The sequence below is a fragment of the Pocillopora damicornis genome, chromosome 9, assembly GCF_964200805.1.
Source record: "Pocillopora damicornis chromosome 9, jaPocDami1.2, whole genome shotgun sequence".
Lineage (NCBI taxonomy): Eukaryota > Metazoa > Cnidaria > Anthozoa > Scleractinia > Pocilloporidae > Pocillopora > Pocillopora damicornis.
The window spans coordinates 15671797-15697242 of record NC_142678.1 but is presented as its reverse complement, the minus strand read 5'-3'; the positions used below and the strand labels follow the sequence as shown (position 1 = coordinate 15697242).

Genomic DNA, 25446 nt, shown 5'->3' with positions numbered 1-25446 from the left:
TACTTTCAACCATTGCGTCTATGAAAAATATTCAGTTTATATTATTCTGTATTTGAATTGTCATTTCTGAAATTTAAGTAACCATATTTAATACAGTTTTTGATATTCAATTCAAGCATTCACCTGAGTCAACGAGGGCATCCATGCACGAAAGAAAATTTTAAGATTTGTTTTCTGTTATGTCTTTCACGCGTCTTTTCATAAAACGTCACAAACAAATAACGGACATGCTGACAACCTAAATGCCCTCAATTAAAAAAAGTTTAGCCTGGTAGGTGCCGAAATCGAGAAATATTTTGGAAAGCCAGCCGTCTGACGCGGGTGGCCAGAAACGGCGGGAAAACTCAATAGGCCAATCAGAGAAAAGAAGGCGGCTGCCCTAGTTCACTCAGACAATACAGATGAAACTCACCACATGTACAGATCTAGATTAAAATGTTACAACAAACATTACGTTTTACATATTAACACATCAACAAATCTGTGTGCGACGACCCCTTCCCCACCCTCGTTTCTCCACCTCGAAAAAAGGAATTGTAAGTATCACAGTTTTACAAGATTACCCACGGTTAGCTGGCTACAATTAGAACATTTCTGAAAATATTTTGATAAAACGAGAGGTAATTTCACCACCAAACGACACGCATTTACAGTACAAAATGGGTAGCTGCTAAACTACATATTGGGGACTCTGTTGGTTTCTTCTTTTTCAAAAGACAAAAAGCAATGACAGTTTGTCTCCAAGTAGTGTATTCACCACCAGATTTCTCTGACCATTCCCTTTTCCCTAATTTCTATAAAAACACTATGAAAACTCTTAAGTAAATACAAACAGAATTCTGTTTAGGAAACGGAAGCGCAACAACCTCTTTGTAAATTAACAACATTAGGATACGTACGGAGATGTATGAAAAGCTTCAAATACTAATGGTAACTTCAAAATACGTGCCAGGCACCATTCCATGATAACACGGATCAATGACAGAATCTAAACAACTGCGCACCAACCCCTTCCCCAAAACAATAACAGTAAACTGAAAACATGTTAGAATTAAAGTTTGGTGAAGGGAAGTTACCCAGATACTGACATTGATCTGATAACAATATTTTAATACTATAAGCAGTTTTCACCACAACACCTGTTCCTGATGCAAGGCTTTGAGCTGACCAATCTCGCCGCCATAATGATCGTTCAAGCTAGCTTCCAGTCTCCTCAACTGCTGCTGGTAATCCTCGTCCAAATCGGTCCGCAACTGTTGCATCGAGGTGGAGTACTGGTTCTCTAAGTCCGAGCGGGTCTCTAACAGATTTTTGTTGTACTGCTCTCTGATGTATTCCTCTTTGGACAAGAATTCCATCTCTTTCTGATGGAATTCGTGTTCCCATTCCTGCAGTTGTTGCTCTTTTTGTCTCATTTCCTCCTCGAGGCGTTCTTTCTCGTGTAAGAGCAGCTCTTCTTTATCGAGCAGTTTTGACTCAATAGCTTCCAGTTCAATCTATGGGAAATAAATCTCTGATAGTAAATAAATTTTTTTTTACTTTTTCTACACGAGAACTATATCGCAGTTCATCATGTAGTGCTTAGCATTGTCTAAGAGAGAAAAAAAACTAATAGTTTACAAATTTGGTCCAACTTGAGTCAACTCAAGCCATAATGGGGGGAGGGGGGGGGGTTAAGTGGTAAACGAAAAGTTAAAAATTACTTCAGAGCTTACCGCGGTTTTCATAGCATGAGGTGATTTGGAGTGTTCTAAACCGGATGCTAAGCTATCGGAGATAAAACCTGAGAAGGGGGTTGGGAGTGGGAAAGCAGTTATATAAGAGTGAAATGACTTGCTTAAATACGCAACCTAATCCCTCACGACGAAGCTCGAGCCCGCATTACTCGATCCGGAGTTCAGCGGGCTAACCACTTGGAGACTGCGTCGACCACAAATCGAGTGAAGTCAAATCAATTCAAGTAATTACGTCACTAGATGACTTCGAATCAAAATTAACACTGCTTTTCAAGGCAAACCTAACCAAAATTGAGAAATATTCATCCACAATACACGTGAACCGTCTCGAGTTACCTGAAGTTCGTTCTTTTCCTTCCTAAGTTCTTTCTCAAACAGATCTTTCTGCCTGATGATCTCGTTTAGTTTGGCTTGCTTGATCAACTGTTCTTGTAGGGCAGCTCTCTCACGACTCAGTTCTCGCTCCAAAACTTCCTTCTGGCGAAGTTTCTCAGATAGTCGTTCTCGCTCAAGTCTAAAGAACAAAAAAACCGAGTCAAAGACTTAGAACGATTAAATTGGGGGAAAAAGAAAGAGCTTGAGCGCTGTTACAATAAACACTGATAAGTTTTCGAAATTTCACACTCGGTTTTTCCTGATAAAGATAAAATCCCTCTCGTAAAAAAAAAAAACTTTCCATAGGCCATCGATTACCTTCAACAAATCACACAGTTGCCTCAACAAAACAAACCAAAGTCAGGGGCACGGACGAGTTAGGAAGTTATTATTTCAAATTTCACTAAATTTCATTTTGTTTTGCGAGGACCTCGCTCGCAACTTATTGTTTCCTCGGCTGTTTCCTGACCCGTAGCAACCACGCTTCGAGTTTTTTATCACGTGAAAGTCAAAAGCAGTATGGAATCCTCTCGGTCCAATTTCGGACATAAGGTCGTCTAACGCGAACGAAAAAATCGAACACTCCAAAATCAGATCCTAGACGAAAGAGGTAACTAAACATCCTGCTCATCTACCTTAAACTATCTTCTAAAGCGTTCTTCTCCTCCAGCACGTCCACATAAGAGTTGCGGTCTTTCTTTTGTTGTTCAAGCTGCTGTAACAGCGAATCTCTTTGACTCTGAAGCACGAGTAACTGACGACCGAACGCGTCCTGCACATCATCAGAGACTGAGTCCGACGTTGAGATCCTGTCGCGCAACTCCTGCGATTGACAAATAAATGAGAAATTTAACTGACTGGTTTGTGAAGCTAAAAGAGCAACCTTGAATCTCTCGCAATGTACAACCACAGCATCGTGAAAGAAAAGACGCAAAAATTCCAAAATGATACTTAACAGGTAAAAGGGATCCTACATAAATTTAAGTGAAAAAGACAGATTTTAACCATACCGTTATCTTCATTTTCCAGACTGGGCCTCCTCTTGGCGCCCTCATACAACGTTTTGGACGAGAAACGTACCGTAATTTACAGGAAGGAAGATTTCACTCAATTATCAAGCACTCATTGAAGATTAGGAAAACACACAAGACTTTCGCTCAAATTTCGAAAAATTTTTAAGTCTTTCATATGATTTTTAATAATTTTTTTTCTTACATACCACACCCAATGAATGGTACACACAAAAAGAAGTATTCACCTCAATTACTTGCTCGTGTTGTTGCAGTCTTTCCGTCAGTTCTCCCCTCTCCTTCGCCAATTCGGCGTCCTTCTCCTTGATCACATTCAGCAGCTTGTTCTTTTCTTCTCTTAGCTCACCTTCGACTCGAATTCTCTCCTGAAGTCTCTCTTGCAACAAGTTCAACTCCTGAAGGGACTCATAGTTCTCTCTGTCCATTGCAGTCAATTGCTCCTCAAGCTGTCTTTTACTGAGTTCCAGCGCGCGTTCACGGGCCTCTCTCTCCTGCATCTCAGCTCTGTAATTTTCTCTTTCCTTATCGAGCTCTTTCTTTGTCTCCTGCAGTTGCTGGCTTAGTTTAACTTCGACCATGTTTTTCTGTCGGACCAACTCTTGCATCTGGTTGAGTTTTGTTGTTAGATCAGATTGCTTTGAGACAGAACCTTAAAAAATAAACGACACAAAAGAAAAAATGGTTATGGGTATCAGGTCCCGAGGCATCCACTTAAACTCTTGGTTGATCTTCTTTTCCGGCATTTCGCTTCCATCTGTACTAAGCACAATTGAATTTAAAATCGCCTATATGCTCAAGTAACGCTTAACTTCAACGAGGGTCTTTTCTAATGGCAACACGCGTGGGTCTCGCGCACTTCACGTGCTTTGGACTATCGCTGCTGGACTTTTTCAATAAGCATGTATTTGTTGAATATTTAAATTGCATAGTGTTTCCTCCTGAGCATTTTGATTTTCACAATCAACCAAAAGTTGATTGAGGATAGATTACCAACCGAAATAGATTTTGAAGTCATTAGGTTTCGAGCAATACCTTTTCTTCGTAGCATAAATGAAAGTAATGAAATAAAAATCTCCATACCTTCGTTAAATCCAGCACCGGGTAAAACCTCCAGAGTATCGACAGATTCTTGTACAAACAGTGGTTCCTCTTGCACAACCTGACTGGAGACAGGGCTGAGACTTGGCTCCAATGGGGCCGTCATCTGTTCAAGCACCCTATGAGTATCTGTCAGCACCTGAATCTCATTCAGAAGCCTGTCCCGCTCGCTAGTTACCTCAGAAATTTCCTGTTCCTTGTTTGCCAACTTGTTTCGTAATCGGGTATTCTCCTCTTCTTCCTTTGCAACTTTATACAGCAACGCTTCTTGCGTGGATGCGATCCTTTCTTCGCTCTCTTGTAGGAACTGTTTCTTCAGCCGTGAGATTTCTCTCTCCTTCTCCTGCTTCAGCTGCGTGGAGATCACCAGCGGGTCATCTTCTTCTCCAAACGCCAGAGGTCCTTCACCAGTGTCTGACAACTGCTGCTCGTAGTAACTCCTTAAATCTGCCACTTCTTGTTGATGCTTCTCAAGGACTTTCTCAAGCACCTCCATAAATTCTTTTTCTTTGTTGCTAACCGCATCGACGGCCTCTTTCTCTAATCTTTCTCTTTCATTCTGTGCATTCTCTTTTAACGTTAGTATCTGGCCCTCGTAATCTTCCTTCAGTCTTGCAACCTCTTCACTCTGTCCCACTGAATCTCCACCTCCTTCTTCACCACTAAAACTTCTTATCTTCGTCTCCAAAGCTTCTTTCTCCTCAGACAACGTCTTGACTTTTCTCTCCAATTTTTTCGTCGCCCCAAGGTGTTCTGCCTGAAGTGCTTTCATTTCGCTCTCGTGTTCCTCCTGAGCTCCCGATTGTAATTCTCGCATCTGTTCCTCTAAGTTGCTAGTGTACTGAGCAAGATTCTCTCTGAACACCTCCATTTCCTGTCCGTGCGTCGCTTGCAGTGTTTCGTTCTCCGATTCTAAGTCCTTCACTCGCTGCACTAGCTCTTGAATCGCTTTCTTATATTGCGCTTCAAGGTGAGCTTTGGTTTCGGCAAGCTTTTGCTCGTACTTCGCAGATTCATTGCCAAGCTCTAACACCAACTGTTTCTCCAGCTCGGCTGTTTGTTCTTGTTGTTTCTGCATGGATTGTTCATACTGCGCAACGTCGCTGCTGTGTTCTTCCTCAAAGCTCGACAAGTTGTCTTCTAGTTCAGCAATTTCCTTTTGTTTTTTCTTTAACTCGTTCTTCAGCTCGCTAATTTCACTTGCACTTGAAGTTTTCATGTCTTTCAACTGTTCTTTCAGATCTTCTACAACTGCATCTTTCTGAGCAACGACATCTCTCGCCCGAGCTAGATCATTGTCAGAGTCTTCTTTCATCTTTTTCATCTGTTGTTCCAAGTTATGATTTAACGCGATCTGCTTGTCTGAAGTTTCCTTCAGCACGTTCAGTTCACTTTCGTGGATTTGTTTCAGCTTCTCAATCTGTTCCTGCCTTACTTTGTCCACCTCGAGTCCCGATTCCTCCAGTTGCTCACTCATCGATAGTTTCAGATTCTCAAACTCGGCGACATGTTTAGAACTTAGGGCCTGTAGCTCATCTTGGTGCTCTACTCTGAGTTTCTCAATTTCACCAGCATTCACCTCTTGAACATCACGAAGCTTTTCCTCCAATTGATGCACATTACCCTTGTGTTCTTCTACCTCACTTTTAAAAGTTCCAACATCGGCGTTTAGCTGATCAATCGTTCTAGTCTTTTCCAGCAGCTCCTCGTTAACTTGATCAAGCGTTCTATTTTTCTCTTGAATTTCTTCGTTCATTCGATCAAGTATTCTATTTTTCTCTTGCAGCTCTTGACTTGTTTTTTCAAGAGCTCTAATTTTCTCTTTTAACTCCTCGTTGATTTGATCTTTAGTAGCCTTGTAGTTTTCTTCGTCTTTCTCCTTCAGACGGTACATTTCAATGATTACATTGTCCTTCTCCGATATCTCGCTCTGAAGATCTTCTATCAAGGATTTGGTGTCTTGCAGTTCTTTGGAAGCCTTGTTCATTTCTGACTGTTGGGTTTTGAGGCTACTGTCGCTCTGAGAAATTAAAATATATCAAACTAAATGTTAATCGCGCAAACAAGAGGAAAAATCTCAAAGAAAGACAGCTTTGTAGCTTAACACTTGTTCCCGCACAAACCGCATGCTGTTATTTGAGTTAATCCTACACTGCAGGGCCATTAAAAATGGGAAAAATGAAACCACCCCAAATCTGTTGGTCAAATTTCTTAGCCTCTTAAAGAGCTTTACCAACCTGTACTAGTTGCTCCTGAAGCATCTTAATCTGTTCAGTTAACTCCTTAGTTTCCAGGGTAGCGTCTTGCTTAGCATTTATCTGCTCACTTTCACTTTCTGAAAGCTTGGTCATCAACTCTCTCACAGTCTCTTCTCTTCTTTCCATGGCCTCTTGGAGCTCTAGCAACTGGTCCTGGGACCCACTCAAACGATCAGCAAGTTGTTCAGATTGAGTGCGGTACGTGGAGACCTTCAAACAAGATATTAAGGTTAAACGTTTTTATTATTGGGGGCTTAGTTTTTTTACACCCTCACATCAGTATGCATATCCTCCATACTGTTCTCTATACGTTTCCTAAGATGGTGACAAGGAGAATTCGTTTAACAATCAACAGCTTCTTTAGTTGATGATCATTTCCTTTACTCTCATGACCTTAATGTTTGATTCAGGGGTGAGATTGTTGGGAGAAATTAGTTGCTTATCACTCTCAGATGCTTAAGGTTAATAACCAAACAGGCACTAGACCCTATGGCGGTTGAAAATGAAAACTACTAAAACTTCAGCCGTTTACTTGCGAAAGCGACCAAGAAGTAGTTTTTCTACACTATATCAAATCATTTGTAAGCACACAGGAAAAGAGAATTATGAAAAATATTAACTGAAGGACATTGTTAAATACCAGTTGCATCATGGAAGGAGGTACAGCTGTGAGGGTAATTAACAGTGCGATCGTCGGAAAAAAGATTTAACCCTTTAACTCCCATTAGTGACCAAGACAGAATTTCTCCTTACAATATCAATACACTATCAACCAGATAAGTGATGAGAATAAAGAAATATATCAATTTGGGGATAATTAGTTGATCCACTTCTAAATTCTCTGAACTAACATTATTAGAATTGTATAGTTGACAGTAAGGAGAATTACAATTTTGATCTGGGAGTTAAAGGGTTAAGAGGGCTATTTCTTACAAGATTAAGAACTAGTACACGTTCAGAAATACTTACATCACTTTCAAGCTGTTGAATTTGTGACTTCATCTGCTCGTCGTTCTTCCTCAGATCCTCAAGTTCCTCATCCTTCTCAGCAAACTGATCCATCAGCTGCATCAGTTTTTTGTCCCTCTCTCCTATCACTGTGTCCAACTCATTCTGCTTGTTCAGGAGCTGCTCTGACAGTCCATCCAAGCTTGTCTTACTCTCCATCAGCTGCTCTTGTACTGCTTCGTAATCTTTGCCAAGTTGTTCAACAGTTTGTTGCTTGATTTTCAGGTTTTCCTTCAAATTTTCCAACAATGATGACTCAGACTGTGAGTTGTCCTCCAGTGCTTCTACCTCACCCTGGAGTCTGGTGACTTCTTGTTCAAGTTCAGTGCATCTGGCCTGGCTTCTTTGAAATTCATTTTGCAGTTCTTCAAAATGACTCAACTCATCTTTCTTGGATTCTAACTCTTTTGAAAGATCTTCAACTTTAGCTCTTGTGTCTTCCATATCATTATTTCCTTTTTCCAACTCTTCTATCTTAGCTCGCAGTTCCTCATTTTCATTGCTGAGTTGCTGAACTGTTTCTTGTTTAAGTTTGACATTTTCTCTCAAGTTCTCCATCTGAGATGATTCAGAAAGTGAGTTGTCTTCTGCCAAGGCAAGTTGATGTTTCAAATATGAAACTTGCTGTTCAAGCTCTTTGTTTGCATCTTGACTCTTCTCAAACTCTGACTGAAGAGTTTGTAGTTTTTCAAGCTGTTCATCCTTTGCTTTTGATTCCTCGCTTAACTCCTGGAGTTTCTGGTAGCTTTCCTCAAGAAGTCCTTTTACTTCTGTTGTCCCTTGGGCATCTAATCTCTCCTTAAGTTCTTCATTCTCCTTGTTAAGCTGTTCCATTGTTTCTTGTTTGAGTCGAAGGTTCTCTCTAAGGTTTTCCACTTCAGATTTCTCCTCAAAAGATTGATCTCCTACCCTTAAATTTTCAAGTTGAGCTTCAAGTGCAGTCACTTGCCTTTTACTCTCTTCAAGTTCGTTTTGGACGTTTTGTAAGCTTCCAAGTCTCTCCTCAAGTTGTGACTTCAAGTACTGCAAGTTTCCAATCTCACTCTCTTTCTCCCACAACATTTTAGAAAGTTCGTCCACTTTGTGAGAACTTTCTTGCACCTTTCCACTGGCACTTTGGTCAAATGATTTCAATCGTGCAGCAAGTTCACTGTTTTCTTGCTGAAGTTTCACTAAGACTTCCTCTTTAGCACTTAAGGTCTCTTTCAAGTTCTCCAACTCTGAGAAGTCTGTTTGCATATCACCACCTTGTGACGTCTGTTTCTTTAACCTTGTATTTTCATCCTCAAGAAACCTATTTCTTTCATTCAGTCCATCCAAAGTCATTTGCTGGGCGTTCATTTTAACCTTCAACTCTTCAAGTTGCCCACCATCAGGCTTTCCTTCCCTCTGTTCACCTTGTTCTAGTTTGGCTCGAAGATCCTGATTTTCTTTGTTTATGTCTTGAAGAATGGACTGCTTCATCTGTAAACTTTCTCTCATTTCTTCTACTTGCCTGCTGAGGTCCTTGATTACTGAGCCTCCAGACTGATCTTGCAACATTAGTTCAAGTCTTCCCTTTAACTCAGCATTTTCGCGACTGATCTGCTTCAATGCTGCCTTTTTAGCAGTAAGCTCTTCTTCCAATTCTTGTGCCTTGTTCTTCAGTTCATTTCGTTCTATGTTTGCAATGTCATAACTGTCCAATCCACCTTCCTATTCAAGGAGAGAAACAACAATATGAACAAAGCAAACATATCAACTAGGAAAGAATCACATGCTTGCACTTGGCAAACAAGCCATGCAAAGAAACTGTACCATGCAGATACCAGCATTACCACACTGTAGAGATTGTAGTCAGTTAATAAAAGCTGTCAAAGAATATGTTGTCATGGCTGGTTTGCAGCAACATCATAATAATATAGCAGTTTTCAACAGAGTCTCAATAATAACCAAGGATTGATTTTGTTTTGCTTTACATGTCCTTTGCCTCTTGATAGGTCAGAAAACTTGTAACATTTTCTCAACCAATCAGATTCAAATATTAAAACCACTTGCAACTTGGTCATGCGTGTTTTCCCACCCTTCAGGCAATTTGAGCATTTTTTCTTTGGGTTGTCATTGGCTGCTCTCAGCATTTTCCTTCTGTCTGATTGGCCTTTGCTGTAATTTTGGTTTTGGTTTAAAGACTTTTGATCTAAAAACAATCTAGTTGGAAAGTTTGACAGTATAACAGTTTTAGAAACAGTTAACACATTTGTTTCTGAGCCTGGTAAAATTTAAAATTCTTTAAATCTGCATTTTAAGGGAAGAACTGAATTCAAAACAATAAGAGCTTAAAAACAGGAACATTTCATAGACTCTCAGGGAAAAATAATGTGTTGCAATCAAGTGGACCAAGTAACATTTTTAAGCCAGTGGAAAATTCAAAGGCTCCCTGAAGGCAACTACTTTAATTAAGACAGCTTTTGAGGAGAAGAGAGGCAACACATTGACATAGCAAGTCACCATGTCATGTTCAACCTGAGAGTTGAAAAGCCATTCTATACCACAATAATAACCTAATTCTATACCACAACAATAAGCTAATTTTCACTCAACTTCTCAGGTGATCTACCCCAGAAAATAAAATGTAATCCTAAGGTAAATTGCCCAAATCATTCCATACACTAGCTAATACATTGTCTGTACTGTATCCAGATATTCGTTCAGTTTTTCTTTTCAAAACATAACGTAATTAACAGATTTGTTCTCGCAACTTTTGCAACATGCACCAAGCAAAACACAAAACCAAGATGGCAGACAAAAATCAGACAAAAGGTGAAGACAAGTTCTCAGATTCTCTTGGGAACAAAAAACTAGTTACCAGTCTCCCACAAAATCTATTGTGGTTCTTGGGTGCTGGTTCAAGTTGTTTCTGGTGTGCTGAGAAATTTGCATAAAGTCTTAAAATTTTGACATACTCAGTATGTCATATAGGCACCTGAGAGGAAAAAAACATGACATACTCAGTATGTCATATAGGCACTCAAGGGGTAAATTTGGTTGCCTCCTTTTGACAGGATTATTATGCCTAATTAGGGGCCAATAAATTATAAAAAAGCCAAGCCATACAAATACATAATGTTTTCTAGGACATTGTTGCTTTTTTGTGTTCCTAATAATGTTGCAAAATAAGATATCAAAACAAAAACCAACGGGAAAATATGAATACATGCTCATATTATTTCACTCTGGATGGATATTCAGCATTCAAGCTTAGAAACATACAGATTATATATGTCTTTCGTTTGGAGATTATTGTGTACAAAGCAAGATGCTCTATGCAGACTAATCTTCACAAACATTTTGTGGAATTATATCGATTCGGTGTCTGTATTAACCTGTCTAATTTTACATCCAAATAACAAGCTAAAATATAACAAAACATCCTGTAAAGATGAAATTTCCTTTAATCTGACAAGTATTGAAACAGCTGCACACACTCATGCATTACAATTATAATTTTAAATTGCTTGAGGGGTTTTATAGTGCATGGGTTTATATTGTTGTAGCAACAAAACTATTTAATGAAATGCACTGCAAACAAAGTTAAATGCAAATAATATGAGAGCCAGGGCAGAAAAACACCAGTAGATTTTACTAAATGGATACTTATGTTGTCAGTTTTATGATGCACTAAATTCTCCCAAAATCAATATATTTTCATGTCTGAACTAAACCTGGATAAGTGATTTATTCCTCTAATCTACGCACATAACTGGCCATGAAGTTAATTGTGCAAGCAAATAATTTCTTCCATATTGACTTCCCAGAAGGACAATCAAAGAAAGAATGCAAATGGAGAGGTGTTAATGACCACTTTGGTGAAATAATAAATTTTTTTTCAAGATCACGTTTACATTTTTCAAACGAAATATCATCTCGACAGTTTCGCATAAAATAGACAAGGAATCAAAATTGTAAACTAGTCAGCACACCCTGCTGTTCCTGTACAAACATTTGTCTAACAAGACTATTAAAACGGCAGATTACGGAAACTTGATATATATATTATCCTTTACAACAAAGCCACAACAAAACACAAGCTGCATGAACATAAATAAAAAGCACAACTTGTTTCCCCACCTCAGAATAATCTCCGCTGGTATACTCACTCCCACTGACAAAGCTTCCCGATTGCGAGTTTTGCTCTTGTTCCGCCTGAAAATGGGTAAAATATAACAGTGTTATCTTAATATTTTATGAGCATACAGCGTTGAAGGTCATTGACTACAAACACCGCGTCTTCCGTTGTTATGCGTTTGCCCACGCACCACAAAGCGCTAATACTTTTCTAATCAATTTAACTTCTTCAGAAAAACAAATTCACGAGAAAGTAGACTTAAGGAGCAACAAAGAAACACTGAAAACAACATATTAAGATCTGCAGCTTCTTGTGTATTTTCTCTTGAATATATATCGCACGGGTATCATAATCTGTTTATGCCTGAACATGCGATCTACTGATCTCAATATCGGATTTCCGAAAAACGGTAGTTTGCGAGCCAACAAGTCAAACTTCAAAACTTAAATAGAATCTATATTCCGAGTTCTAACTTAATAAACACATAGTTCGTGTAGAAATTAATCAATTTTCCAACAAAAACTTAGTGAATATCTTTGCAACTCAACGTGTCTATTTCGTGTCAATATCAACGCACAGTTGCTACTTTCGTGATTCATTTCCTCTCTCACTTTGATCGATCTTTAAAAAAAATCTCTTTCCAACTCACGTCAAAAGGAATTGGAGAGCCCACTTCGGAAGCGATAGATGGCGCATCTCTATCCGTGTCTGCTTGGCTTATTTCCTCCACTTCCATGTCTTCTCCTTCATTTTTGGGAACTTTTTCTTCGGCAGCAACTGCAGCTTCAGGTTGTGCAGGCTTCGTGCCTCGGTCTTGCGAGGTGCTTCTTCGTCGTCGCTCTCCAGGTGAAGGACTCCGCGCCGAACCACTCGTTGAAGACCTATCTTTTTTCTTTTTTTTCTTCGTCCCTGATCCCGATTTCTTCTTCTGGAACATCTTCAGCTGCAAGTGAAAAACAACGAGGAAGGATTAGCGTCAAAGAAAGAGCAGCTGAAATGCAAACTAGCGAGAGTAGTTTATGAACTTCGCGCGCTCGGCCACGTCACACAGTTGAATTCTTACCTTTTCCTTTCCTGCCTCCAGTTTTTTCTGCCTTTCTGAATCGTCACTTTCCATGGCGAAGAAATCGAGTTTCTGTCTCGTCCACGAGGAGATTTTACGGAAATATCATTTACGCACGTTCCGATCCACTTTGACTAACACAACCGCCATTTTCAGGTTTGTTGTCGGCTCTTCGTAATCTTGATCACGTGAGTTCCGGTTACGTTCGGCTAATTTCCAGACTATAACGAAATTTTCCGAGACATGAGCCTGAGAAAGAACTGGGAAACAATGACGATGCAAATCACGATCCAAGTGCAGTGTGGGTAACTTGGAAATATTAAAAAATCAATATGGCGACAGGGAATGAGCTCGATTTAGCCGAAGAAATGGCAAATTCCTCGCCGGAACAAGCAATGGAATTACTTTCCTCTATTGGTGGGTTACGGCTATAGTATTCAAGGCTAGCCTAATGTTCTTTTTCTAACGAATGGACTCAATATTTCAATGAGAAGTAATTAGGGTCTCATGGATATACTGTCTTTCAATGTCTTTTAGTAAAGCGTGACATTCGCACCGGAGATGAAGAGGGAATCAAAATGAAAGAGCAAGCCATTTTAAATCTTGGGAATATGCTGTCGAAGCACGGAAAAGCAGAGGGTATGAAATAAACCTTCGTTCATTTTTCCTTCAAAATAATTATAGTAACTGACAATTCCTGACAATTCCATGGCCACTCTCTCATAATTAACGTTTCAGAATATGACTTCCTCGTAGTACCAATGATTTCAATGAAATTAGGTTCAGAGGGATAGTTAAGAACAACAGGCTGTTATTTTTGAAGGCCAGGAGGGCCTTCTTTTCCTAGGGAAGCATGTTGTGTTTTGAGTTGGTTCAATAAAGGCTCTCTGTTTATCTGAGTGGTCTAGCAATTTAAAAATATTTAGCTTTATCTTAAGAGTACAGTAAACCTTTGTGGAAAGGTTACATCACTGTAATCAGCACATTAAGCCAGCAACACATCTGGCAATTTTTGCTAATCACTCACAGCAATTGGCCTAAATTGCCTACTGTGCCCAGTGCAGCAACTGCATTTTTCCACAGATCATCACAGTATGGGTGCACAAAATCACCAATATCTGACATGCAAGATATCTGGAATTTTTTACACCCATCACAGTGATCAAATATGCCACGATCAGCCAATAAAATTGCCAGTTGCATCATCAGCTTAAGAAGTAGATTGATCTCCCTGCTACACAACTGATATTGAAACCTCTAAGTATGTCCTTTGAGGGCCACTTTAAGTAACTATCATCTGATTTGTTCATTAGAACTGGGAGGACTAATCAAGTATATTCGCCCATTCCTGAAAATGGTATCAAAAGCAAAGGCTGCCAAGCTTGTTAGGAACCTGGTTGATTTGTTTCTTGATATGGAAGCATCAACTGGCATGGAGGTAGAAACTGTAGTTTACTACTGATTTAAAAAATAAGTGAGATACTACAAGCACCCTTATTCGACAAAAAATTATTGTGTATTGCTCTGATGACCCATAGAAAAGTTAACTTAATTTTACAAAAGCAACAGACAGCACTATCTATTGAAAAAAAAGTTTGAAATCACTCACCTCAAGCTACTGATTTATGAGGTATTGTCATGTTCTCCCAAAATCCTTTGTGGGTTATTGCACCTGTAAACCAATAGAAAGAGTGTTTTTTTTTCTGAAATATTATGAATCCTTTATCTTATCATTCCAGGATTATGGTTTTGATTTGATTCTCAAACTCTGCTACAAGTTAATGGTGAAAACAATTGTAAATGTAATTTTATATTCTCCTGTGATAAGGTTGAGCTCTGCAATGAATGTATTGATTGGGCCAAAGAGGAAAAAAGAACATTTTTACGACAAGCTCTTGAGGTTTGTGTTGTTTAATCTAAATGATTGCAATTTAATGTCTATTATACATGCATCTGACTGTGAATCTTGGAGAACCTTGAACACCAAAATTATCAGTGGAATTTTTCTTCTGTTTCAAGGAAAGTGCCATCAGGCATCAGAATAAACCACAGATAGTAATGGTAATTAATTTAGGGTTTTTAGGTTTGATTTATTGTTTTGATAGTGACTGTTAAGAACTCAACTGATCTCTTAGGAGCACATCAGTATCTTCCCAGTTTTCTGAGTTTCAAAATAAACCAAACTCCAGATTCTGATTGGTCCTTACATCTATTTATTTTGCAACACTTATTTTTGGATATTTTTAGATGCTGGTTATAAATAAAAAGTAGAATAAATCAAGAACTGGCTGACTCGTAAACTTCACAGAAAAGAGGGAAACTAAATTTTTTCCCTGATTTGATTTTTTTTGGTTTTTGCTTTACTTATAAACAAAAAATTCAAAACATCAAGATTTGTCAGTCATTTTATCCTTTCTGGGAAATTGACTGATTAGTCTTGACTGCTCTTGATCCAGTTTTCAAGGTTCAAGTCCAAAGGCATAGGGCTAGTTACTTACATGAGGTTTCACCCAAATCACCGTTTTATCCACGCAGTGGGCCTTATGTAATCTTTACAAGAGGATTGTTGTAATTAAATAAATGTCCTTCCACTGCTAGCCTCTGGCCTTCTTGACACTGTTTACAATTATAATAAATGCTCAGATAAAAGATTCAGCTAAATTCAAGGTAGCTTAGAATGCTGTTTTGTTCATCGACGGCTAAACTTTGTTTAAAAATTAATAACCAGCCCATAGTTCAGTATGTGGGCTATTGGTAATGATTTTTAACTTGAGACATTGTCATACTTAATTTATTCTAGTGTGTCTTGATTAAAGTACTGGTAAATGAGGTACAGTGTAAATCATTTTGGGGTATCCTCCAGTTTTGTCAACTTGAATAATAGAAATGGTGTTTTTTTGGTAGTATTTACTTGCCCACTTTGTGTTACTTTTCATTTCAGGCAAAACTGGTTGGTTTGTATTTGGACACCAAAAATTATACCAAAGCTCTGCAATTAGGTAAGTATACAAGCACTGACTGAATTTTTTAAATTTCCATTTATATTATGAATACCTATTTCTAAGCCACAAATGACTTGAACCTTGTATTGACTGGTGATGTGGTCTGATTGTACAGTAGAATGTATTCCTGAAAAGGACTGTTGTTATTAAGAATAAGTGATGTTTTGACAACCTGAGGTGAAGTCACCATCAGAGACAGGTGACTCAATTCTTACTCTGATGATAACCTAGTTACATCTTATGGTGACTTTTGCCGAGGGTGGGGAAACATCAGTCAGTGTTACTGTCATTCTGACAATCTGACCATATGGTTGCCTTTATAACTACAGTATAACAACAATAGACATCAGGTACTCCAAGGTGATGAGGTGGGGAGGTTTACAAAACGTGGTATTTACAAACTGAGTATCTAAAGAACAGGGGTATTTGTCCTTTCAAAGTTTGTTTTGCCTATTTTCACATTGAATATCATCCTTAAACAGGTTCAAAACTCTTAAAAGAGCTAAAGAAACTTGATGATAAGGCGTTACTTGTTGAAGTACAGTTATTGGAGAGCAAGGTTTACCACAATCTTAGCAACATTCCTAAGTCAAGGTAAAGTATTTTGGTGTGTTTGTTGTGTTTTTTTTTCGAGATGTTTTTTAATGGTATCCTTACCAAATTGATTTCCCCTTGAAAGCAGCAAAAGTACTACTGAAAGCAAGGGAAGCAACCCTGTAAATCTGTGTTTGCAGTGAAAAAGAAAAGTTTATACAAATAAGCAAGTAATTGTCATTCCACTTATTTGCTGTTGATTTAACCTTACCAAGTACAAGACTACCTCAGTATGGTCAGCCATTAAATTTATATTATATACTGTCTTCACCTTCCATTAATTTTTATTTGTAACACAGATTAGAAAATTGTTGAAAATACCAGAATATTAATATATAAGCCTGCTGAAATCATCTGTAATGATTTTCCTGTATTAAGCTTGTAATGTTGTAGGGGATTACCCATAATTGACTTGTTTTTATGATATATTCAAATAGGGCTGCTCTTACATCAGCAAGAACAACAGGTAATGGTATTTACTGCCCTCCGAAACTACAGGCATCACTTGACCTGCAATCAGGTACTTAGTATACAGTATTCTCATTATACCTACTTCTACTGTTGTCCAGGTTATATAATTATCTTCTTACTGATTAAGCAAGAGGGCTGTATTGGGGAATATTTGCCCTAGGTCATGGCATTACAGACTGAGTGCAATGATGTCCATACAAAAGCAACAAACAGCCAATATCTCTAAGTAGTGCTTGAGTAAACAAGATAAGTACTCGTAAGTAGTTTATTATATGGCACTCGAACCATATTTGATTATTTTGAATTTGCTAGCTTTCAAAACCAAAAATACATGGAAACAATGTGTATGGCAAAATATGGACCAAGTAAGAACCAATCAGAACACTCAGATTTACCTCAGGACTACCTTGCCATATAGTAAGACACATTATTCAGCATCAGCTGAACCTTCCTTTTAACATGTTGCTTTTCACCTCAGGTATTTTACATGCTGAAGAGAAGGACTTTAAGACTGCATACTCTTACTTCTATGAAGCATTTGAGGTACATTTTGTAATTGATGATTTGTGATGAAAGGTGGAGGGAGTATAGAATGTAGTACAGTTAATGAAAGCAGATAGCTATTAATCACCACTCTGACAAAGGGCTAATGCTTAAAATTTCAGCTTTGAAACTCTTTATGGTAGCCAATGTACATTATCAACTCAGCTGATAATACTAAATTACTCTGTTATACTCTCCTACCAATGCAGCACCACAGTTTCTTTAGAAACTTACCCCCTTTGTTCATTTAGTTTTAATTACTACCACTCTGACAAATCCAGTTTTTCATCTTTTCATAGGATCACTGTTTTAAGGGGGTTGGATACAGTTCTGCGAGACAAATACAGACTATATTCAAAGCACTCATAAACCTGCTTTCACTCTTCCCTGTCAAACCAGTTGAATTCCAGTTATTATTCTTATTTTTAGGGGGAAATCCAGGTAAAAAGTTTTTGGGGATGGTCTCAAAAATTATGGGACAGATTTTCTCACAACTGTAGGAATTTTTTTTTTTTTTTTTTAGATACATGTAAGGCTTTGCTGCAGAGGGAATTTTGCGACATGTTAATTTTACTACTATTGCTGAGTTATTGGTTAATGGTATTGATGCTGATCCATATACTCATTTTTATCTTAGGGCTTTGACTCTATTGACAACCCTAAAGCTGTATCAGCACTAAAATACATGCTTCTGTGCAAGATTATGCTGAACAGGTAGGTTTAGGCAGAGTGTAGAATAAAAAGAACTCAGCCAGAAATAATTACAATAGACAAATAAGGTGAAATGATGTTATGAATATTTTACAAATGGGAACTAAAAAAAAATGCATGTTTTCCTTGTTGCTTAGGTCCAATTGCAGGAAAACTTGTGTGACCCAATTGCTGCTGATTTCAATTCTACATCCACTTGGTTGAATGGATATGGCAGCCTATCCTAGCCTTTCATGTAGCTTGATAACAAAAATCAATGATTCAGTTGCAATCCCCAGTTAAAGATTGCTCAATTTTCCCATGTTAGTAGAAAGTCAGCTGGCAACTGTGACTGTCACAGTGGTGGAGCTATTCCCCTCCCCCCTCCTCCCCCCCCCCCCCCCATTTGAACTAAGTCAGTTTTGTTTGCACAGCCTATGAGTCAATTAACCTCTTGATTGATCGGTATGTAAATTTTCATAGAACTTCTTGTTCATTGTTGAGGAAGACAGGTCATGAGAATTCAGAAAATTATTGACTCAACAAAATTGTTTTGATGAAACAATTCAGCCCCTTCCTTAAAAAGTGTGTTTCGCTTTCTTGTTTGGGGAATTAGCATGAAGATCTTTGGAGTTGATTTGGAATCAGCTACTTGAAAAGATTTTTACTCATTATATACTGTGCAAAAGGCACCAGACATTTCTTTTCTCATTTATTTCAGCCCAGATGATGTACAATCAATAATCAGTGGAAAACTAGCACTGAGATATTCTGGATCACAGGTTTATAGCCATGCCCAATTATCAACTTTTTTTTTTTTTTCATTTTTGTTCTAATCTTCAGTCCTAAGTCCAGATTTAACATTGCCAAACAGTGACATACCTCACATATTTTTTTACAGTTAGTTGCCATGAAAAGTATTGCTAATGCAAGCCACAACAGGTCACTGTCTGAATTCCAGCAGGTGTGGTAACTTTTTTCATTGTTTGCATTTTGGTTTTGATTTCCCTCACTATTAAAATGATGTTTAATCACTTTGAAATGAACTTTTAAGGAATTCTACCATGATATCTTATGTCTTGTTGTCATTTCATAATTATCATCATCCCTTCCCTTAAGATTTTGAATTTCTCATTAAAAAAATTTTGTTATTTTGTTGTTCCTTCAAAGGCCCTCAACACTTTCAAACAGGAACTCACTGAAGATCCTATTATTAGGGTATGTACAAAAATGAAAGAAAAAAGTTGCATACTGGCAAGACAACCATAAGGCTTTTGCAGGAACACTTATCAGTTAACCCTTACCATTTACTCCCCAAAATCAATATGCATATTCTCCATACAGTTCTATATACATTTCCAAAGGTGTTGACAAGGAGGATTTGTTCAACAATCATGAACTTCTTTAGTTGCTGATCATTTCCTTCATTCTTGTGATTTAAAAGTGTGATTTTTGAGTGATATTGGAAGGAGAAATTAGATGCTGGTCTCTCTTAGTGGTCAAAGGGTTAATAGAGTAGAAATTGAAAAGGATATCAGATAAGCTGAGAGCTATTCAGTGTTTCAAGCTGTGCAAACACATGGATAAACCTTTCACTTCCAAAATCTTTTTTGTAAACCTCCAGGGCCATGTTGTTCAAAGCTAGGTTAAGATAACCCAGGGTTAGTTTGAAATCTGACCTCCGATCTGAAAGCTTTAAAGGCGTATTCGGTAAATTTATTTTTGCCTATAATTTGATGCCTGGATGTTCTAAAAAGAATTGAAGAAATTATCTGAAATAGGCCTTTGAAGAAGGGAATAAAGAAACCCAGATTAAAACTTAACCCTGGGTTGCTGCTAATCGGCCTTCGAACAACTGGGTACAGATGTTTGATTTCTTAAATGCTCAAGAGAATTAGCATCTATTCTCTCCATCTGTATGGTGAATTGATAATGGACATTTCAATGACAAGTTGCATTTGTTGCTCTTTTAACCCTTCAACTGTCAGAAGTGATTGACATGTAACTTCTCCCTATAATATCCATACACTATCCAGCAAACAGGTAATGAGAATACTAACACTTATCAAGAGAGAGTTATTATCTTGATCTAACACCGTATTCTCATAACTGATTTTCAAGGGAATTTGTGGGGACTAGAGGGAAGAATTTTAAAACAATCAGATCTTGGGAGTCAAAGGGTTATAAGGCTGATCCTGACATTTTTCATGCTTTGTGTGTCATATTTATCTTTTGTAATGGTACATCTTATTTTATTTTTGTTTTCTTTTTGTTTTTTTTTTCCTTTAGACCCACTTGGATGCACTTTATGACAACCTCCTGGAACAGAACCTCAGTCGGATTATTGAACCATTTGCTCGTGTTCAGGTACATATTTTTTTCTTTTATTTTTGGCCACTTCAGATTGGTACTCACAAGTGTCTCAGAAGTTACCAAATGCAAGTTTAATTTTTACCGATTTACTTACTGTCTTTTTTCCCCTCAGATTGATCATGTTGCAAAGCTCATTGCACTTCCATTGGTATGCATACCACTTATTGTAATATTTTATGATGTTTTCCTCTTTGGTTATTAACGGTAACTCAAGCTTCTGATCGATAATATGCTGAAGTAATTGAAGGGCCTGACTTGAAATCTTTGCAGGATTTAGAATAGACACTCGAGAAAGAATGAACTGCGTGAGACAGGGTGCAAGGGAAGAAAATGCAGGTTAAGAGCTTTCGGGAAAAGGTGCTATGTCTGCTACGTTGCTCTCGAGGGCAACAATACATAACTTGAGATGTCATACGTGACATCATGCTCCACATGCCTTACCACAACTCACCCTCTTTTTTTGGCGCTCTTGGGCTTAATTTAGTCGAGGCCTTTTATGAACGTAAGTTTCCTTTATGTTATGTTTTATTTGCAGAATGTGGTTGAAAAAAAACTCTCTCAGATGATTCTTGACAAGAAACTTCATGGTGAGTTAACTGTGCTTCAAATTTTTTTGAAACAACAACAAGGTTGTTTTCACCATTTTTTATTGAATTGTTTTATCGTTTTTGAGAAAAGTGCTTAAAACGGCTAAGCTTCAGGGGAGCTTTGTGTGTGGATGGACTTGGTTACAGATTATATCCAACCAAATAAGTGCCATTCCTTTATGAAAATTCTCTTCAAAGATTGTTTACCTTGTCAAAATAGTCATTTTGATGGCGATCGTCGAAGGTTTCACGACGTTATGAATCTTAAATTTTGATTCTTGATTACTTACTAAGCAATATTATTCTTAACCGATTACTAAGGTTGGTAAAGATATGCCAGGCACTTGCATGGGCCTTCTTAAACAACCTTCTATCGTTGTCCAAACGGCTAAATTGTCTCGTCTTGTGTTTCAATTTTTCTTTGAACTTTTTCATTTTTGTGAAATTGCAGGAATTCTTGATCAAGGTTCTGGAGTGTTGGTCGTGTTCGACGAGACCCCAGTTGATAAAACTTACGAAAACACCCTGGAACTGATTCATGAAATGGGAAAGGTTGTGGATGCGTTGTATAGTAAAGCGAAAAAGCTTCAATGACTCCGTCATTATTTATAACACATGTATGTAGTAGATGCGGAATATTCTCCACTTTGACCTTTATAGTGAAACTTCAAAATAAAAATGTCAATTTTGCGTTTATTTGTGTCCATTATAACCAAAAGAAACGTTATGGAAATAACAATCTCTTGCCAACAAAATTCCCCGGGTAACTTATATATGACAAACAGACAGTGTCCATTTTCTAAAATTGTTTCATTCCTCTTATACCTTTATTGATAATATGAACCTTGAATAATGTGAACCTTTGCCCTCATCCTGCATCTCTCTTTCCCGAAATCCCGAATCCTGTCACCCGAATCTCGAGTCCCGAACCGTCCGATTTCAGGCTCGTCTGTCCGAATTTGCCTCTTTTGCAACATATTTACGGAGGCACATCGGGCGAAGTTAGGCTACCTGTGCTCCGAGCCGTTTCAAAGGCCTTTTCGTTGAAAACGCCGCTCTTTGTTTTATCTCTCATATCCATTTATCAGGTACATGGCTCACTTTTGATTTGGGTATAGAGATTTTAGCTCGGTATGTCATCTGTTTCCTGCATCATTTGAATCGGTCTTTTTACGGGAAGAAGTTCATATTGTTTTTAATAATCCACGGTTTTGAATGTGAACGTGAGAATCTGGGCTCTACACTTCTTAGGCTAGTACCAAGTCCTTCTCGAACATTATTATGGTCGGCCATCTTGTCTTGTAAACTGGTAACACATAACATATATAAATAACGTTGATAGTTTTTACGTGGAAATGGATGAAGCGAGAAAAGGTTACCAACAAAGGATACACCAAGATCTCCTCACAGATGCTATTACCGGACAAAATAGGATCAAGTTGTATCAGCAACATTTTCAGGTACATTATTTTCTTATGGTAGAGTAGTTGAATATCGAAGTTTATGAACAAACTGTGTTTTACGCACGTTCCAAATAGATATGGGCATAACTTTTCCATGGTTCCTTCCTCTGCCATTTTTCTTTTATTGTGTCTTTCGCTCGGAAATTCGCCGTCGGTAAAGCTGGATGCATCGTATGGGTCGGTTTTATTATTCTTATAACAATATGGTAATCAAAATTTGCGTGCACGGAAATTTATTTGCGACGCACATAATCAGCCAAGCTTATCGACGTAATGAAGAAGGAATGGATTTTCGTTTTTCTTTTCTTTTGGTGAGGGATGGCGTTTCGATTAGCAATTCTCACTGAAGAGTTTTGGTACCTTGAAATATTTGGAGTTCAAAGATAGATGTATGTACATATCATTAGTTGTTGCGAATATTTATTGTGAATGCAGACGAAGAAGCTTTTGACCCTATCCCTCTAAGTCCTGAAATACAGGAAACTAATTCTATTCTACTTTTCTAAAAGAACTTGGAACGCATATTTTTATGTTTAGGTAGCTTTGTTCTGTATAGCTTATTACGTTTCTTACTCCATCAGTTATAATATTCTCTACAAGGCTGTTCTGAAAACTACTTATTGTGGGATTGCTCCCTGTATAAAAATTATTGTTATTATTATAGTTATTATTGTTTTAATATTATTATTATTATAATTATTATTATAATTGTTATTATTATGAGTGAGATGCTGTAGGCATCACTTAACTGGGGAGTTAGCCCTTCATCATTTGCTCTGGCTCAGTTGATAAAAGAAAATTGGCCTGTGCTTGATTTGGTTTTGTCACTGCATTGGTCAGTTTGTGGTGTCCCCTAATGCAACATTGTCACTTTGATGTAAATTCCCTTGAGTTTTGTCTATTCTATTTACTGATATACTCATTTTGCAGAAAAAAGATGGATTGCCTGTGCATTTGAAAGGAAAATATGGAATTCCATTTACAAGGTAAATTATCTACACAAGTTTTTAGAAGCATTTTTTATCCACCTAAAAAAGTAGAAATTAACTCTTCTACTCCTAAGGGGTAAGTATCCATTCTTTTTTCACTCTGTTGTTCATTTCTGATAATTTCAGCCTGGAAAAGTTGTTACTGAATCAGGCATTATCATCTTATAGATAATTTTGTCTCCTCTCATTACCTCTGTAAACCTTGTTAGGTAGTTTTTAACAGACTTATTCTTTCTCTTCAAAAGAGTGTCTGTGCAACATTTCCTATCTGTCACAAGCTAACAAAAATTAATGGAATATTCTCATAGCAGTTTGTTGAGATGGGAGGAAAGAGAGCAGACTTGGAGTAACATGTTGCTTTTTTTTTTTCTTTTTTTTGCTGTTTTCATGTCCTTTTTCTGGGATTTGTTCTCCAAGTTATGATATTTTCCTACTTGCTCAAACAAAAAACTGTACATGGATGTATGTGTGTGTTTGATGAGATTGGGTTGTGTTTGACAATGCTGCTCAGTTAACAAAGGCTATCAAGCTACATTTGCAGAGGACTAGTATTTAACCCTTTCAGTCCCAAAATCTCACTAGTAATTCTCTTCACTGACTGCCATTCAATTCTTATGATGTTAGTTTGGAGAACTTTGTACTGGATCAACTGATGATTCCCTATTTTTAGTTTTCTTTATTCTCTTCACTGTCTGCTTGATATTGTATTGATATTGTATAGAGATTATGTCTTGGTCACTCATGAGAATTTAAGGGTTAACCAAAATAGTATGAATTCTTTCCATACAGATTTATGGTCTATGGATGTGCAGTTGGTTTCTTTGTGGGAGTGGGAGTCATTGGAATGATGGCTACAAACACAATGCCTAAAAAACAGCGCTGATCATGAATAACATTCATGTAATGAAGAAATCTTACAGCTAATGGGATGTCTATTCTTGATAAGATGATGGAAATGTTTTGAATGTTAAAATTTGTGAAAATAACTGTGTGTGCGTTGAATAGCTATATGCTTTAAGTGTTTACAAGGCTCCTCAACAAGGATAATTGTAATAAACTGGTCATTTTGATATTTGTGTCTCTCTGTCTTTGTGGTCTTCCTTAGTATTGAATCATAACGATCAGCTCAAAGATTTATTTTTGCCCAACCTTTTTTTGTACAAGGTGGCACATATTCTTATATTTTGCAGCCTGTGTGTGAATGGTGTGATGGTATTAACCCTTTAACTTCCAAGATCTCATTAGTAATTCTCCTTACTGTCTGCCAAATGATTCTCACTATGTTAGTTTGGAGAATTTGGTATTGAATCAATTACTAATCCCATACTTGATCTTTTTCTTCATTCTCATTACTTGTCTGCATGATATTGTATAATTACAGTGGGGAGAAATTCTGTCTTGGTCACTCATGGGAGTTCAAAGTTTAATTACTGTTTCTGCTTCTGAAAGTGGAAGGGTTAAATAAGTCACTTCCAGAATGCAACCCCAACCCTCGAATAAATGTAACTTCTGATATGCAACCCTCAAAGAAACATAACTTTCTTTGATTTTCATGATTTTACCACAAAACTTTCTGACTAGGAAGGCTTACTAGTAAACAATGATTCAAATGTAAGGAATTCCTATGTAGTTAAAACAAAGAAAAAGCTCAATTTTGACTGAGTCATATTGTTGGCAAGCTGCATTCCAACCTCCTCCCCTTAAATTAATGTATAACTTTCTCTAATTTTCTTGATTTTACCACGAAATTTTCTGACTGCAAAGTCTTTTAAAATACACAAATAAAGGTATAATAATATTTTGGGTAAAATTCTCCTCTTTTGGTGGTAAACTTTATTGGGGGACTCCAGTTCCAATAATATGCACATTGCTGCTCCTAGTCTATCTGCCATTTTCAATAGCAGCAACTTCAACTGATTGATCATTTCTGTGGATTTCACAAATCTTGGATTGCAAATCATTTTCTATAAAATCAAAGGTCTTTCTGTGGTAAAAGAAGGAAAGAGGCTAGGGAACAGTTTATAAATTATCTAAAGGTTTCTTCTCACTGACGTTTAACA

At 37.5% G+C, this 25446-nt stretch overlaps 3 protein-coding genes across 5 annotated transcripts in view; 2 read left to right on the top strand and 1 right to left on the bottom strand.

Annotated features, from left to right (window-relative positions):
* The window catches only part of LOC113673198 (uncharacterized), a 48319-nt gene extending 35448 nt beyond the window's left edge, over positions 1-12871 (bottom strand). For all 3 annotated transcript variants that reach the window (XM_089182363.1, XM_089182364.1, XM_089182365.1), the window contains exons 1-10: positions 12675-12871; positions 12261-12554; positions 11614-11688; positions 7468-9201; positions 6478-6708; positions 4223-6260; positions 3370-3791; positions 2747-2934; positions 2073-2250; positions 1140-1496 (exon numbers count right to left, since the gene is read on the bottom strand). In XM_089182363.1, coding sequence (XP_089038489.1) covers positions 1140-1496; positions 2073-2250; positions 2747-2934; positions 3370-3791; positions 4223-6260; positions 6478-6708; positions 7468-9201; positions 11614-11688; positions 12261-12554; positions 12675-12728 — 5571 coding nt within the window. In that variant the 5' untranslated portion in view covers positions 12729-12871. The remainder of the gene's footprint in view (positions 1-1139; positions 1497-2072; positions 2251-2746; positions 2935-3369; positions 3792-4222; positions 6261-6477; positions 6709-7467; positions 9202-11613; positions 11689-12260; positions 12555-12674) is intronic.
* Positions 12872-12934: 63 nt separating this feature from the next.
* Positions 12935-21630, top strand: LOC113673200 (26S proteasome non-ATPase regulatory subunit 11). The gene is made up of 16 exons (XM_027189572.2): positions 12935-13091; positions 13212-13313; positions 13988-14112; positions 14503-14574; positions 15616-15673; positions 16159-16270; positions 16708-16790; positions 17220-17284; positions 17922-17998; positions 18696-18756; positions 18876-18938; positions 19145-19192; positions 20264-20341; positions 20460-20495; positions 20883-20934; positions 21386-21630. Exons 1-16 carry the CDS (start codon positions 13007-13009, stop codon positions 21526-21528), a joined length of 1260 nt encoding a protein of 419 aa, XP_027045373.2. The 5' UTR covers positions 12935-13006; the 3' UTR covers positions 21529-21630.
* A 585-nt stretch (positions 21631-22215) lies between these two features.
* LOC113673205 (uncharacterized) lies at positions 22216-24458 on the top strand. Its single transcript, XM_027189575.2, has 3 exons — positions 22216-22394; positions 23328-23383; positions 24176-24458. The coding sequence occupies exons 1-3, from the start codon at positions 22290-22292 to the stop codon at positions 24267-24269; spliced, it is 255 nt and encodes an 84-aa protein (XP_027045376.1). The 5' UTR covers positions 22216-22289; the 3' UTR covers positions 24270-24458.
* The last annotated feature ends 988 nt before the right edge of the window (positions 24459-25446 follow it).